This window comes from Formica exsecta, unplaced genomic scaffold (assembly GCF_003651465.1).
Source record: "Formica exsecta isolate Colony F162 unplaced genomic scaffold, ASM365146v1 scaffold465, whole genome shotgun sequence".
NCBI lineage: Eukaryota > Metazoa > Arthropoda > Insecta > Hymenoptera > Formicidae > Formica > Formica exsecta.
In genome coordinates, this window is record NW_021851887.1 from 1,436,378 (window position 1) to 1,452,250 (window position 15,873).

The 15,873-nt window shown below is 29.0% G+C and overlaps 2 protein-coding genes and 1 long non-coding RNA gene across 3 annotated transcripts in view; 2 read left to right on the top strand and 1 right to left on the bottom strand.

Annotated features, from left to right (window-relative positions):
* Positions 1 to 15,873, top strand: part of LOC115241077 — an 86,137-nt gene that overhangs the window by 56,092 nt on the left and 14,172 nt on the right. The window lies entirely within an intron of this gene.
* On the top strand, positions 8,931 to 10,202 carry LOC115241076 (30S ribosomal protein S11, chloroplastic). Its single transcript, XM_029816627.1, has 4 exons — positions 8,931 to 9,302; positions 9,509 to 9,737; positions 9,864 to 9,929; positions 10,005 to 10,202. Exons 1-4 carry the CDS (start codon positions 9,061 to 9,063, stop codon positions 10,110 to 10,112), a joined length of 645 nt encoding a protein of 214 aa, XP_029672487.1. The 5' UTR covers positions 8,931 to 9,060; the 3' UTR covers positions 10,113 to 10,202.
* Positions 10,657 to 15,873, bottom strand: part of LOC115241074 (transmembrane protease serine 9-like) — an 18,960-nt gene continuing 13,743 nt past the window's right edge. The window contains exons 3-5 of the mRNA XM_029816626.1: positions 15,183 to 15,487; positions 13,625 to 13,776; positions 10,657 to 11,236 (exon numbers count right to left, since the gene is read on the bottom strand). Coding sequence (XP_029672486.1) covers positions 11,066 to 11,236; positions 13,625 to 13,776; positions 15,183 to 15,487 — 628 coding nt within the window. The 3' untranslated portion in view covers positions 10,657 to 11,065. The remainder of the gene's footprint in view (positions 11,237 to 13,624; positions 13,777 to 15,182; positions 15,488 to 15,873) is intronic.

Below are 15,873 nucleotides of genomic sequence, written 5' to 3' on the forward strand. Positions count from 1 at the left end.
AGAAAAAGAGCGAGCGACAGGGTGGGTGGTAGAGAGCGTCGACTGTTCCACTGGTAGCCAATGTCCACACCTGCAGGTCGTGGACGAAGCCAGGATTTGATAGTAGAAGCGAGGTGTCATTGATTGACAATCGTAGATCACTCGATTGGTCCCTGGATCAATTGACATGAGAGAGCTGATATCTAGATCGATATTCGTAAATCAAAGAGATTTTTTCAATAAATGCGATTAGATCTGTAAAGAATTTTACTAGAATATTACGAATTATATATCATATTATGTTAAATGTAGAGAAACCCACACACACACACACAGATAAAAATTTCTGATATATTTTTATCTCGAAATATTTTGTAAAATAGAATAGAAATGTTAGTGAAAGAAATAATAAATAAAACTAGCAAGCATGCGATAAATAATTATAAAAAATATTGAAATGGCTGATTCAAAGTATGCAAAATATTTATATTGTTAATATTTACAGAATGCAGATACAGTATTTTTACATATTTATTTTTATGTATATTAAATGTTAATGATAACCTAACAAAAATTATGTAGATATGTATATATGCAGATATGTATGTATGTATATTTACACATATATTTTTTTACTAATTTTATGAACTACTCTGTAAAATAAATACGCGTCTAATTTTTAAATATCGAGCTTGTCTCGTAAGAGTATGAAATATTATGTGGCAGACCAATATTTTCTCAATGAATATTTCAAACATAGGATACACAAACTCTGCTGAGAGATATTTATATGCATGTTACAAACAAAAGATAAAAAAAGAAAAAATGTAACACAATAGAAAATTGAAAACTCGACACAAAACTGTTATTGGATTTGTCAAACTTAAATTTCTTTAAAACCTTAACACGCATGTAAAATATTTTACACGTGTTTGTGTGTTTATAAAATATTGCTAGCAAACTTTTTTTAGTTATATTTCTTACGATTCATAAAATTGCAACAATTTGGTGATCGATATACTTTAACAATTTTGAGGCAATACTTGAATACTTCGAAGAATTATGTATTTTTTATTTATTTTATTAGATATATTTATTATAAAGAATTTGTATCGCATTATAAAATTTTTTTTATGTAAAACAACATATAAGAAAAAAACATTAATTTTATTTCTAAATTATCTTTTTCTTATGTTAGATCATAGATTTTTATGTAAAATTACATACCTTTTTTAATCACTTTTACAACAAAAGTTGATTTTGTTTTATAATATTACTATTTTATAATTATTTATTTATATAATTGTTTAAAATTGGTTTTTTGAAACGTTTAATATTAAAATTAAAGTATTGCTTTATAAGAAGTAAGCAACATTAAGTAAGTCATAAAATATAACAGGCAATGCGGCGTACTATTATTCACGACTCACAATATACGTCAAAATACATATATATGTCCAATTTGTGTATACGCACACATCTGCCGGCAAATAAAAGAGGTATCTCGTCTCGGCTGGCCGCGATTACTCGTTAATAAAAGAACATGGGAGAAGATGGAGTAAAAAAAGAGCGAATCATATAATAAAAAAACAGAATTAAAGCTACGCAAGTAAATCGCTCTGAGATTTTATTGATTTTATAATTTTTCTATCTTAAGACTCTTTTGTTTTATCTTATTGTAAAAACATCCGTTAATAGACTGTACGAATTAAATTATTAAAATTTAAAATCTTTTTAATGATCTAAAAATTTATACTTCAATTCATCGTTAAATTCTCGGAGATTGAGAACATTTCGCAATATATTATAAAATTCTGTTTCTAATAAAAATAATAATTATAATGTAAGGGTTAAAATTAGAATAGACAATTAATTTTTGAAATCTTTATTGTACTTAAAAATAGAAACATCTATATATATATGTATGTGTATGTAATCAATGTAATTATATACATGTTATATTTTTCTATTTTCAAACAACAAAAAGACATTAATTCCTTTTATTTCAAGATATCGAAGTCATCTGCTTTATACAGAAATAGAAACGTTTTTTAATATATGCACCAAAGATTTTATCAGCTCTATAATTAATTAATATTGAAAAAATGGATACATCAATAGTCACTTATAAATTTAGATTAATGAGATTTATGTTTGTTATACTTGTCAAAGACCTTACAATCTGATAAGGGAAAATTATATCTGACAATTGTTTCTCCTAGCTTTCGTCCAACTTTCCTCTCCTTTCCTCTGTCCAGCTTTTGTTATACAGTATTAACCAAAAGCGAGAATTCAGTATGACAAGAGGCTTTGATACATCCCCAACAATTTTTGCGATCAGAACGATCGTCAAATGCGAATCGTGATACCTCAGGCACCGACACACGTATATATAACATCGCTCCCATGAAATATTCAGACTCAGTCTGCGTGCAGATATATGTAGCATCGTTGAATAAATAACGAAGAAAGTAGGGAATCCCGATTGGTTCATAACTCCCTTTCATCCTGGATTCTTTTGGCAGTCCTAGTAACGAAAGCCATGCATCCAAGGAACATAAGAGAATCGGAAGGGAGATCAGACGATTTACCTTTTTAAAAAGTTATAAATTTAAAATTTTTTATGGATATATAAAAATTCGTTTCTTTCAAGATCATATCTTATTATTATTATTATTATTAATTTATATAACCGTTTAATTCTTACATTCTATATACTTACTTTTATATATATATAATGATTTAGATGATTCATTCTGTTAATAAGGAAAACGTAGAGAAAGAAGAACAGAATGAGTTATTTTGTTTTGAACTAATTGTAAATTTGTTACACGAACTATACAGGCTGATATCTTTTATACACGCAACTGCTTTCAAATCATGTTCGTTCTATTGATTTAGAAAAAGATGATAAAGAGAAAGAAAAAGAGAGAGAAAGAGAAAGGAGGGAGAGATCTGAAATTTGAAGATACAAACGGGTAAATAAAATCTCAGTCAGCGACGACTTCGGAAGCTACCAGCTTTCCAGTCGTGTTGTTTCTTTCAAAGAAACGGAATAATAATTTTAACATTTTTCAAAACAGAGTCGCTCTCTTATTCTATCGCATCCTATTCAGGAAAGGCGATGAAATATGCAATAACAAAAGCGGAACGTTAAATAAACTGCAAATAACAGATACCCATTTATTTATCGAGAATTGTCTTGCTTCATTCGAACGGAAGAAAGCAATGTATACCAATTGTAGATAGTTATTTCTAACAATACTTTGAATGTAGCTGTCACTCAATTATATCTATCTTGTTGATTTCTTCCACAAGAGTGAGTGCACTTATATATATATTTTTTAACAATACTTTGAATGTGTGTGTATAGCTATTTATAATTATATCTATTATTCAATTATATCTATTTTGTTGATTATTTTTACAAGTAACTTTTACAAGTATGTGTGTGTGCACTTTCTCTCTTTCTCTCTTTCTTGTATATACTTAAAATAGAATTAGAGCGGAATAAATGAAACGCGAAACTTGTATTTTTGTAATGTCTTTTTTGCGAAGACAAGGTAACAGAGATCTTAGTTTTAGAGATTAAAATAACGTTTCTAGATCTCTTTGTGTTTAAAGTTTAGAGAGCAACTATTGCTAATTTCATTAATTTTGTGTCTTATGAAATAAATTATAATGATTAGTTAACTTATCACGAATTAAACTTGGAAAATCATTAAATATATGTTTACTAAGCTTTTTGAATCATGTTAATTTCAAAAGTATATAATTGAATAATGAGTGTTCTGTTGTGAGACATTGTATTATTTCACATCGGTCAATATTTTAATATTGAAAATAGTGAATATGAAATGCAGGATGTGCACGTAAATGCGAGCCCGTCTTCGAAAACTGCGCTTTCGAGTCGTGTTGTTTCCTTCGAATTGTCGGAAACCTTATGATGTATGTGAAGGAAACTCGGAAAAGTAGCCGTATAAAACGAGTGCACAGAATCTATCGTGGTAGCGACCGTTTTAAGAAATATCGGGGAAACTCTGTGGGTCCTCAAAGAATAGAATATCCCCGGCTACGCTTAAACGGGGAGAACGGGTACAGCAGATACTCGATACAGTTCCTCTGGATAAACCGAGCTTGAGTGCTGTGAATGCTTGCTGACTTTCCCAGAGCTATCCCTCCCGTTTCGTTCACGACGCGTTTGCTGTTCCTGCGGAGGCTCGTTTTGTATTGAAAACCAAATTTCGCTCGTCGACGCCGCCGTCGCCGATGACGTTAAATCCGATATAAAACCTTTCGCTTCGACACATGAAGCAGGAGAGAAGTGGAATATGCGAACGAGATGCTCGAGAGGAAATTTCATTTTTGTACATCGGTTTTTAGTAATCGCTCGAGGCAAAACAAAAATATTCACGTGTTGAATGAATATCATACAAAAATTGAAGCAAATGGTACTAGGTAATGATGTTGTTTAATTGGAATTCAGTTATAGACAATGAACAATGAATATTATGTATTCGGTATTGTATGCATTTATTTTCACAACGGCATTCGTAATGTAATCGAGGAATGCGCGTATAATTCTCATTAAAGTTTACGACTTAAATATATATAATTTTTGCGAGATATTACTGCATAATTTTATTCGCGTAAAAGTAAACCGCTTGTAAATCTTACAAAGCATTAATAATAAAATAAAATATTGTAAAGTATGTTTCTATGCCTATCATCAAATTTTAATGTATTGAATGGTCTTCATCTCTGTCCTCTCTCTTTTTCCTTAAAAAATGATGGTGTTTCTTTGGTGGATAGTTTATTTAAATATTTATATAGGATATTGATAAAAGTGAATAAACATTTATACAGGCGGAACTATCGATACATGAAAAAGCTATGGGTTAGACGCGCGTGCAAACGTACAGATGTAAGCAGCTTCCCGAAGCTCTCCCAGCGTAATTCAGTAATGATTTTAGGGTAAGGTTTATAATAACTGCGTAAATGAGAGGGGTCCCGTAATTAATTCGAGCATACTCGTAAATGGAGAGAGAGAGAGAGAGAGAGAGAGAGAGAGCGCACGCCCCGTGCCAACCTCGTCGTATACGAAGTAAATTCTACTTTGAAAGCTTCCTTACAAAGCCACTAAATCAGGATCGTTGATTTGTTGAGTATAAGGCAAACCGTTTAGTTCTATGTATGTATTCGATACAACACAATTACAATGCCGTAGATTTATTCTTTGTATAATAATAATTTGCAATTTGCGAGTAATATGCTAATTGAGCAATTAAAAATGTATAAAAATTTGAATATTTGTCTCCGATAAAATATTGCAATTATTATCTTTACAAATATATTTTTTAATATTCTTTCAACTTTGCACATCGGGAAAGAAAAAAAATATTGTTTATTAATATATATGAAATTTTTTAAATTTTATATTTGACATGACATTATACTTTCTAACAGCAAAAATGGAAATATATTTCCGAATACATGTTCAGAAATGCACATTTAAACTTTGCGCATTAAAATGCACAAAATATGTATAATTTAAATGCTTAACAAAGCATTGAATTTTGCTTGATAAGATCGATTTAATTGTCATTAAAATGTTAATGAGGATTTTGATTATTTAAGTAATTACATTTTTTGTAATGATATATAATATGCAATAATGTATTTTTTTTATCAAATAATTTATTGATTTAATTTAATTATTTATTAATAATATGTTATGTTATTATTGATATATAATATGATATATACGTTACATTTAAATTCGTAATGATTGTATGTATCCATATACAACATCTCATTTGAACTCGTCGTTCTCAAATTTTCTTAACTAATCGAATTGGTCGACATCAAGAGCTACATATACTTGCGCAAACACAATACTATCGCAACAACATTATTCATGTGTTATTGTAGATGAACCAGAAATGGCTCATAAGGGAAATGCGGTAACACAATCTATCTGATGATAACTAATACGTAATTCCGCACTATTGAAATCATATGCATTGTTTCGAACATTCGAGCGGTAATGCTAATGAAAGAAATGGAGAATCGTAGCAATAGATTGGATATTTTAAACATAAATGGATTTACGTAGCAAATTCTTATCAAATTCCTGCCCAACAAAATAGAAAAGTGGATAATTCGAAACAAAATATTTGAAAGAAAATGTAGACAAAGAAAACAAATAAGTTATTACAACTTTTACTACTTTTATAATAAGGTATAATTATATATTATTATACGTAAAAATGAAATAAAGAAGTGGTATCTCTTAATTTCTTTCATTAACAACATTTTAACAACATATCTATTTTTAATATATACAGTTTTGAGCTTTTAGGAAATATTATACTAATTTACATGTAAATAATATGTAAATAGATAGGATAAACGATAAAAGATATGTAATTATATTATATAATATAATAATAAATTTTAAGCATGGAAATATTGTGTACTTATATTGTGTGTTTATAATAATAGAAGTGTTTGTTTTCGATTTTTAGGCGATTAGTCTGAAACTCAATCATTGCCAGTTCACACTATAAATATACACATATACATCAAAACAAATACGTTATCTGTACCAATTTAATGTGGCGCTTAATATCACATTACTCGCGATTAAAAAGTGTTAGTGGAACTAATAGCACACTAATTGATTATCATTATTTATAATAGATTAAAGTATATTTCTTATAATAATTAGCAAAATTAAAAACATATGACTGAAAAATGAAGTACTTATTACATAAAAGAGAATTATTTATTTGTTCAAGATGTGAATAACAAAATTATTGATATATTATAATGATGTGCGCATATTAAAAGCATATTACATTATCATATAGGAACAATAGAGATTATTTTTTAATTAATAATATATATCAATATTTCTTTTCTTTTTTTCATTTTACAACTAATAAACTTATAAAGATAGTAATGTAAAATAATTTAAAGAGGTCACATAATAGTTTATTATATATAAAAAAAATTTTGAGATAAATATATACTTATATGCACATATATACAATTAAAAGTTAATAAAAATAGTTTTAATTCATTTAATTAATAATAATGGTAAATAATAAATAAAATTTTAATATAAAAATTATGAAATAATAAATATATATTAAATGCTTAACAAAGCATTGAATTTTGCTTGATAAGATCGATTTAATTGTCATTAAAATGTTAATGAGGATTTTGATTATTTAAGTAATTACATTTTTTGTAATGATATATAATATGCAATAATGTATTTTTTTTATCAAATAATTTATTGATTTAATTTAATTATTTATTAATAATATGTTATGTTATTATTGATATATAATATGATATATACGTTACATTTAAATTCGTAATGATTGTATGTATCCATATACAACATCTCATTTGAACTCGTCGTTCTCAAATTTTCTTAACTAATCGAATTGGTCGACATCAAGAGCTACATATACTTGCGCAAACACAATACTATCGCAACAACATTATTCATGTGTTATTGTAGATGAACCAGAAATGGCTCATAAGGGAAATGCGGTAACACAATCTATCTGATGATAACTAATACGTAATTCCGCACTATTGAAATCATATGCATTGTTTCGAACATTCGAGCGGTAATGCTAATGAAAGAAATGGAGAATCGTAGCAATAGATTGGATATTTTAAACATAAATGGATTTACGTAGCAAATTCTTATCAAATTCCTGCCCAACAAAATAGAAAAGTGGATAATTCGAAACAAAATATTTGAAAGAAAATGTAGACAAAGAAAACAAATAAGTTATTACAACTTTTACTACTTTTATAATAAGGTATAATTATATATTATTATACGTAAAAATGAAATAAAGAAGTGGTATCTCTTAATTTCTTTCATTAACAACATTTTAACAACATATCTATTTTTAATATATACAGTTTTGAGCTTTTAGGAAATATTATACTAATTTACATGTAAATAATATGTAAATAGATAGGATAAACGATAAAAGATATGTAATTATATTATATAATATAATAATAAATTTTAAGCATGGAAATATTGTGTACTTATATTGTGTGTTTATAATAATAGAAGTGTTTGTTTTCGATTTTTAGGCGATTAGTCTGAAACTCAATCATTGCCAGTTCACACTATAAATATACACATATACATCAAAACAAATACGTTATCTGTACCAATTTAATGTGGCGCTTAATATCACATTACTCGCGATTAAAAAGTGTTAGTGGAACTAATAGCACACTAATTGATTATCATTATTTATAATAGATTAAAGTATATTTCTTATAATAATTAGCAAAATTAAAAACATATGACTGAAAAATGAAGTACTTATTACATAAAAGAGAATTATTTATTTGTTCAAGATGTGAATAACAAAATTATTGATATATTATAATGATGTGCGCATATTAAAAGCATATTACATTATCATATAGGAACAATAGAGATTATTTTTTAATTAATAATATATATCAATATTTCTTTTCTTTTTTTCATTTTACAACTAATAAACTTATAAAGATAGTAATGTAAAATAATTTAAAGAGGTCACATAATAGTTTATTATATATAAAAAAAATTTTGAGATAAATATATACTTATATGCACATATATACAATTAAAAGTTAATAAAAATAGTTTTAATTCATTTAATTAATAATAATGGTAAATAATAAATAAAATTTTAATATAAAAATTATGAAATAATAAATATATATATATCGAACAAAAATAATTCGAATAGTTTGGAAATAACCAGCTCGATGCATAAATTGCTTGCCAGATTCGAGAGGTTTAAAAGTACCGACTGGTTCTGTCAAACAGCTAGACTGCTTGCGAGAGGTCGCCAGTAACCGATCAATCAGCTGTGCAAAGCTGTACCATGCCGGTAAAAGTTTCATTCTTCACAATGTTGCAAGAAACATAGAGATGGCAATAGCGACACCATTGTTTATATATAAGTGTTTATTCCGTTTGCTCTTCGTTTTCTCAGACATTATTTCTTATAAAATATTAAGATATCATTGAGTTAATAAATTAAAATGATTAAATCTGCTTTACGTATGACGAAATTCCCTGTATTAATGGGAAGCGTGTCAGCTGATGGTCGATTAACCTCGTTGTTGGCCCATTTAAATATTATAACCTCGAGAAACATTGGCACTACCACATTATGTAGCAAGGAGATTCGTTCCCAAAACGAAAAAGTGAAGGTTGGCAAAGGTTCAAAATATGGATTAGTAGAAGGAGAAACTACAATCGAAACATTGAATGTTAATCAACAGTAAGTACTAATTACACATCCCACTTATGCAGCTAACCTTGCCTAACTGTCTGTGATTATGTTAGATGGAGATGATAATCTTTATAATTGTAGCTGTAATATGAATGAAAAAGAAAATTTAATGCATAGTTATTTCATCATACTTTATTGGTTTATCTCATTATTGATTAGAAAATAATCTCTATTTTTACTATTTTTTTTTGTAGGGAATATCTATTTCCTGATGCAGATACACCAAATCGACTCTTTAATGGTGTACCATTTAAAGAAACATATATTGTTAATATTAAATCAACTCCGAATAATACAATTTTGAACTTTACTGACGCTAATGGTAAAGCAATAATGCTGCATACAGCTGGTATAGAAGGTTTTAAGAATGCTAAGAAAGGAACAAATATTGCTGGTCAACAAGCAGCTATAACACTTGCTAATGTAAGTATACATTGCATATGTTCTGTAAAAGTTAAATGTATAGAATATGATGTATTAAACATACATGTATTATAGACATAGAATATATATATTTATCTTTCAAATATGTATATATTTGTTATTCAGCGTATTCTTGAGTATGGTATAAATACAGTGAGAATACGGGTACAAGGTATTGGACCAGGAAGAATGGTGTGTATTTAACAAAAAGATTATTACTTGTTCCTCTTAACGGATAATATATTCTAATATTGAAAATTTTTTCAGTCTTCTATAAAAGGTCTTCAAATGTCAGGGTTAAACATTATATCAATTACAGATGCTACTAGAGTAAGTTGGTGTCCTCCTAGACCACGAAAACAAAGAAGAGTGTGATTATTATATGTTATAATTCATTATTAATTGTGAATATATTATCGGATATATATTAATAGATCTTATAAAAATTCCAGAAGATACATTTTATTTCGTACTTTCAAGTAACTAAACCTTACATAATTCTATTAAAATTTTATTATTTCAAATTTAAGTCAACGAAACACTAATTTTGACTGACATTTTTATTTAAGTACATAATAGGAATGGATTAATCGATTCATTATAAATTATTCTTATGCTCTTTAATTTTCTACTTTTATTTACAATAAATAGGTAATTGCTATTCTATAAACATTTTTATAAATAAACGTCCTAGAAATATATACAATATATATAATACAAAAATAATATTATTAATATTGCATGTGTGTATGTGGGGGAATATATAATATTATATGAAGTAATATATCACATATATATTATGCTAGGTATATATTATATGAGGTATAATTGACTAGATTAAATATAATTTTGAACAAGGTCGAATTTTTTTATACATATTTTTCTTCATCCAATATTTTTTATCATAATCATCTTTTATATAAATAATCACTTCTCACTTTTTTTTTTTTTAATCCTACGTACATCAATACAATATTCTACTGGCTGTAAATGGATTTTCCGAGTTTATAACATTTCTCTCTCAAGCATTTATTTGAAATAGATAATCATTTAGTATTGTAATTATGTGCTTAATCGACTTGCTTTTTCTATATTAAAGTTGTAAGTAGATGCATATCTAAAAGATGTTTCGAAGACGTTTTAAAGACTTCTTATGTCTTTTAAACATCTTCAAAACATCTTAATATTATCAGATCATAAGTTTAGAAATATTAATGTTGTACTGAAATAGGAAAAAAATTTCAAGTTTAATTTTAGGAAAAATTTTGTTCTTATTGTTAGACGGAATTAGACACCGAAATAAAAGCTCGTGTTTGTACTTTCTTCCATCATCGGCCGGCTTGTATCACTTGCGTAATATAAGGAACGTAGTCCGAAACTCTCGTATAAATGCCAGGAAGTCGTGGTCTGCTGCAGCCTATGCCGGTCGAGACCACCCCGATCACCATCAACGGTCCGGCAGGACGACTTCTGACCATCAAGGGCCCGCCGCTGTCAGCCTGGAATAAAGTACAGGATGTGTGCAATGTCTCCGCACATCCCGTAAGCTTCTGTGGTTCAACGGCGCAATGCAAATCCCATTTGCTCTAATATGAACTGTAGGATTGCAAAAGTATCCATTACGGTAAATATCGTTCTACACACGCGAATCATAAATCTCGTCGCTGAAAATTTGCAAGATGAAAATCACGGGTTATTATAGGCATAACATTTATTGTTATTGGATTGTGTATTAAGTTTACTTCGCGCATTGATTCGGATAATTGTAAATTATTTTCTTTGTTTTTCATTAAAAATTAAAAAAATTTAATTGCCCTTGATATTTCGCAAAATTTTTCTTGAAGAAAAATAATTTTAGATGTGGAGAAAAAATATTTTTCTCTTGCTCGCTAAAATACTCTTGTTGTCGAAAATGACTAATAGAATATAATTCTGATTCTATCCCTATATCCCAATTTTTTTTCAGAATAAAGTTAATAAAAATGATTGTATAATATATAATTATATCTCGCAGCAAATATATTAAAACAATATCTACATATAAACATTAGAGAAATAATTGATTATTTTTCGATGGACTTAGAAACATATTCTAGAATCGTTTATAATTCCGATCGCGCTGCTTTCGATATACTCAGAAATCAATTTTTATAGTTGCCAGTCCTAGTTTTCGCGCAAACGAGGTAAACAAGAAATCTAGCACATCTCAATTCCCATTGGAACCCTCAGCCATATTGTACTTTTCCCTTTTCGATGTATTCCGAAGCAATATATCTGTTCTCGATTGTTTTCCCGGGAATATCTTCGTCTAGAAGAAATAGAAATTGCTGATAAAAACGCGACAGAGGCACGGAGAAAACTTATCGGGGACAATGGGAATCAGTATTCTTATTTTTGTTCCTATAGACATAGATGCTGACTTGATAATGCTACGGTAGGATTCCCGTGGAAAGTGGTTTTCCTTCACATAGAAACTACTGCCTTAATTGAATGCCTTAATTGAACGTGAATTTAATATTCGCGTGACAGGGCATTGTCCATCCCCATGAGAGAGGATGTGATATAAAAAAAATTGATTTGCAAATTATCATGACATGATTATGGTGTATATAATATTTCTTTCTGTTCTTTTAAATGTAAAGAAAAAAAGCATGATTTTCAGATGAGTGTTTAGCACATGCATGTATACATATATCTGCATTGATGATAATCATCATTAATATTTTTGTAATATCAAAAGCATATATAAGCGCAATATTGACTCCATTTCAATTTATACTTTCAATAGTTCCTTCCATAGGTTTTCGAATAACCGTCGAAAATCGAAAAAACACTTTTCGGTACATTTAAAATTGGTTATTAACTGGTTTATTTCAAAATCTATGGAGCGAACTACAATCATTTTGACCTCATTTGAAAGATAATTTAATTCTGAACAAAAAGTTTCCTATAAACATGGGTCGAAAAATGCTTCCTTAAAAAGTTAGCGCCCAAAAACCTCTGAAATCACGGTTATTTTTTACATTTTTACAAATATCAGGGAAAGTATGCGTCTTTTAACAAAAAGTACCGAAACAAAAGTTGTAGAGAATTAAATTATCTTATACATATATCTGCATTGATGATAATCATCATTAATATTTTTGTAATATCAAAAGCATATAAGCGCAATATTGACTCCATTTCAATTTATACAATAGTTCGTTCCATAGGTTTTGGAATAACCGTCAATAGCCGAAAAAACACTTTTCAGTACATTTGATTACAATATATTGATTTCTACTAACTAGAAATTTTTCTAAATTTAGCTAAATATAAATCTTATTAATTATCTATAAAAAAAAGAAATTAGCGTTTTTCTTGCTACACATGACAAGTACTTCATGTACAACACGTCATCATTAAAATATTAATATATAAAATTTTTGTAAAAGTTCTTTTAATCAATGTTCTTTATATACCTCGTTGCATGCGAATAATGAAGGCGATAATGTAGAAAGCTCATACAATACTTTTTGTTCTTTTAGTAAACGTTATCACTCTTTTTTTAATCCCTGTTCCAATTTTGCATAAATATCAGCCCACGTTAGAGATCCGCAGAGCGAGGCCGATGCAATTATATACGATCCAATTACCGAGGACCGGTATCATCCGGCATGGTCGGCTATCATGCCCGAACAGCATTGTATGCGCATTACCACGGTATCGTGGGTATTTATTGAAATTCGCGTCGCACCCGTCCGACGAACCATGAATTCCGTGATCGGGCGATTGACAAGCGGCGCCGAGCGAGCAACGATGCGCAAATGCAAAAAAATGTGGATGCACACGCGGACATTTTGCATCCAAAAAGATGAATTGTGGCAATAGAGTGCCTTTTTACTTACCCAGCAAGAATCTTTCCCGCCTTCCTCCCAACCGGCACACATCTGCTTTGATTCCACACGGATCGACTTGCCCTGACTCGCATACCATTCGCTGCACACAGTGTTTGCTACCACGCGAACCTGTACTTTCTGCAGCACGTCTGCTCTTTTGTCTGGAACATAATGGCAATCATTTCAATATACGCAGCAACTTTCTTTTAAGACAAAAATTATCTCATATTTCGAGACGAAATTTGTTTTAAATCATTAACAGTTTGAACTTGTTCATTTTAATTTAATTGAAATATGAATCTTGAATGTTATTAATAGTTGTGTAAATAAGGGCTATTTGTGCCGACGATGTTTAATTAGATGTTTAATTAGATAACTTTGATTCTCTCTACGAGTAGAATAGATAATAATAATAAATATAAATAACACAAATCGCTAAGCTAGATCTTAAACCCTATTGTACTAGCTCCGATATATCCAGGAATTCTCGTAAGTGATCACATACAAAATTTCTGTAATTTTTTCTATTATTTAATGGAGAAAGAGAGAGAGAGAGAGAGAGAGAGAGATACATTGGTTGAAAATTAAAAAAAACTTTCCCAGAAATAACGCAACTCTTGGTAATTTTTGTCTTATGGTCAAAATAATCTTGGCCACTTTATTGATTTCATTTGGTGTATTTATAGGATTTCGACGCTCGCAGAAACTTTGGTGATTATGGAAACTTTGATGCATGTTTCGTCGTTCCGATCGTTATCATGTTAAAGTTATTGAAACTTCAGGTTTAGGATGTATCTCAAATATTTATTAACATCTTGAACGCAACTTGAATAACATGATCAAGAATCTTCACACATTCTAATACCCATTACATTTTAGCAAAAATTTATTTACCACTCGTGAATTATGTTGCAAAATACATATATAAAATATCAACATATTGTGTATTTCGGAGTATGCCAATTACTGGTAATTGACAAAAATCGCGAAAGCATTTGAGAGCGTTTGAATACTGTTAATGAATACCTTTCGATGATAGGAAGTTTCGCAAAAGTTACATTAGAATATTTATATAAATCAGACTTCTTTAATTTAGATAAGAGTCAGTAAAAAACAAGTATATGATAAAATATAGTTAAATTTATGAACACATTTATACATTACTGTATTTATTATATCGCTATTTATGAAATAATAGAAAAGAATTTAGTTCTATTATTTATGAAATAATAGAACAGAGAGAATTTAGTTTGATTATTTTGCAATATGATTTTTCTTTAATTTTTCCAACATTTGTCCAATAAATGAAATACTTTAATCTGATAATCACGTTGACGTAGCATTATATGTATATCACAAAGCATATTACAAAAAAATTTTTTATCGAATAATACAAAAAGAGTAAAAAAATCCATCACAATAGTTTTAAACGACATCATATAATGATATCATATTTGACGAGGCATCAAAGTCTGTCGGAATAGTTGATGTAATGACAGCTAATTCCGTGATACAATCATTCCGTAATCGTAATTGGTGTTGAAAGGAGTGACAATTATTTACTCACATTTGCTTTTATCTTCCCCGAGCCAGCCCCATCCGGCTACTATTGCGTTCATATCGCCGAAAGTGCTATATCCTGGTGTTCCTGTGGCCACAGGTAAACATGCGGGTTTCACGCTTTCCGACCAGCTGATCGGTCTAGCAAGTTCCAGCAGGGCAATATCGTCTACATACTTGCCGCATCTGTGATTAGGGTGCAAGACCACGTTTATGACGCTCTCGTGTCTTGCGGCTGGAATTTCTGGAGCCCTTAAATTGTGCTCACCTAGCGTGACGCGCAATTGTCCCACCGGAATCTTGTTCGTGCCGCTGAAATTAAAGTGAAGACGGATTCAATTTGGCAATGATACGGCGTATTATCACTAGTACTTGATTATATATAATACCATATAATTTTTATTACCATAATTAAATCATATTTTATATCATAATTTTATCAAAATATCTAGATTTTTTTATTCTCTCTGTCTTTCTCCGGAAAAAATATATGTTTTACAAAATATACAAAATATTAATTACATGATTAGAAAAACATAGTATTATTGATATTAAATAATATTATAGAGATATACGCACACGATAAATAAAATCCATACATTCATTCATGTTTTTATTTTTTTAGGAAGCAATGCAATGATTTAAAAAGTAGACTATAATAACACAAGTAATAAAGAGTATTTCATATAATTTATATG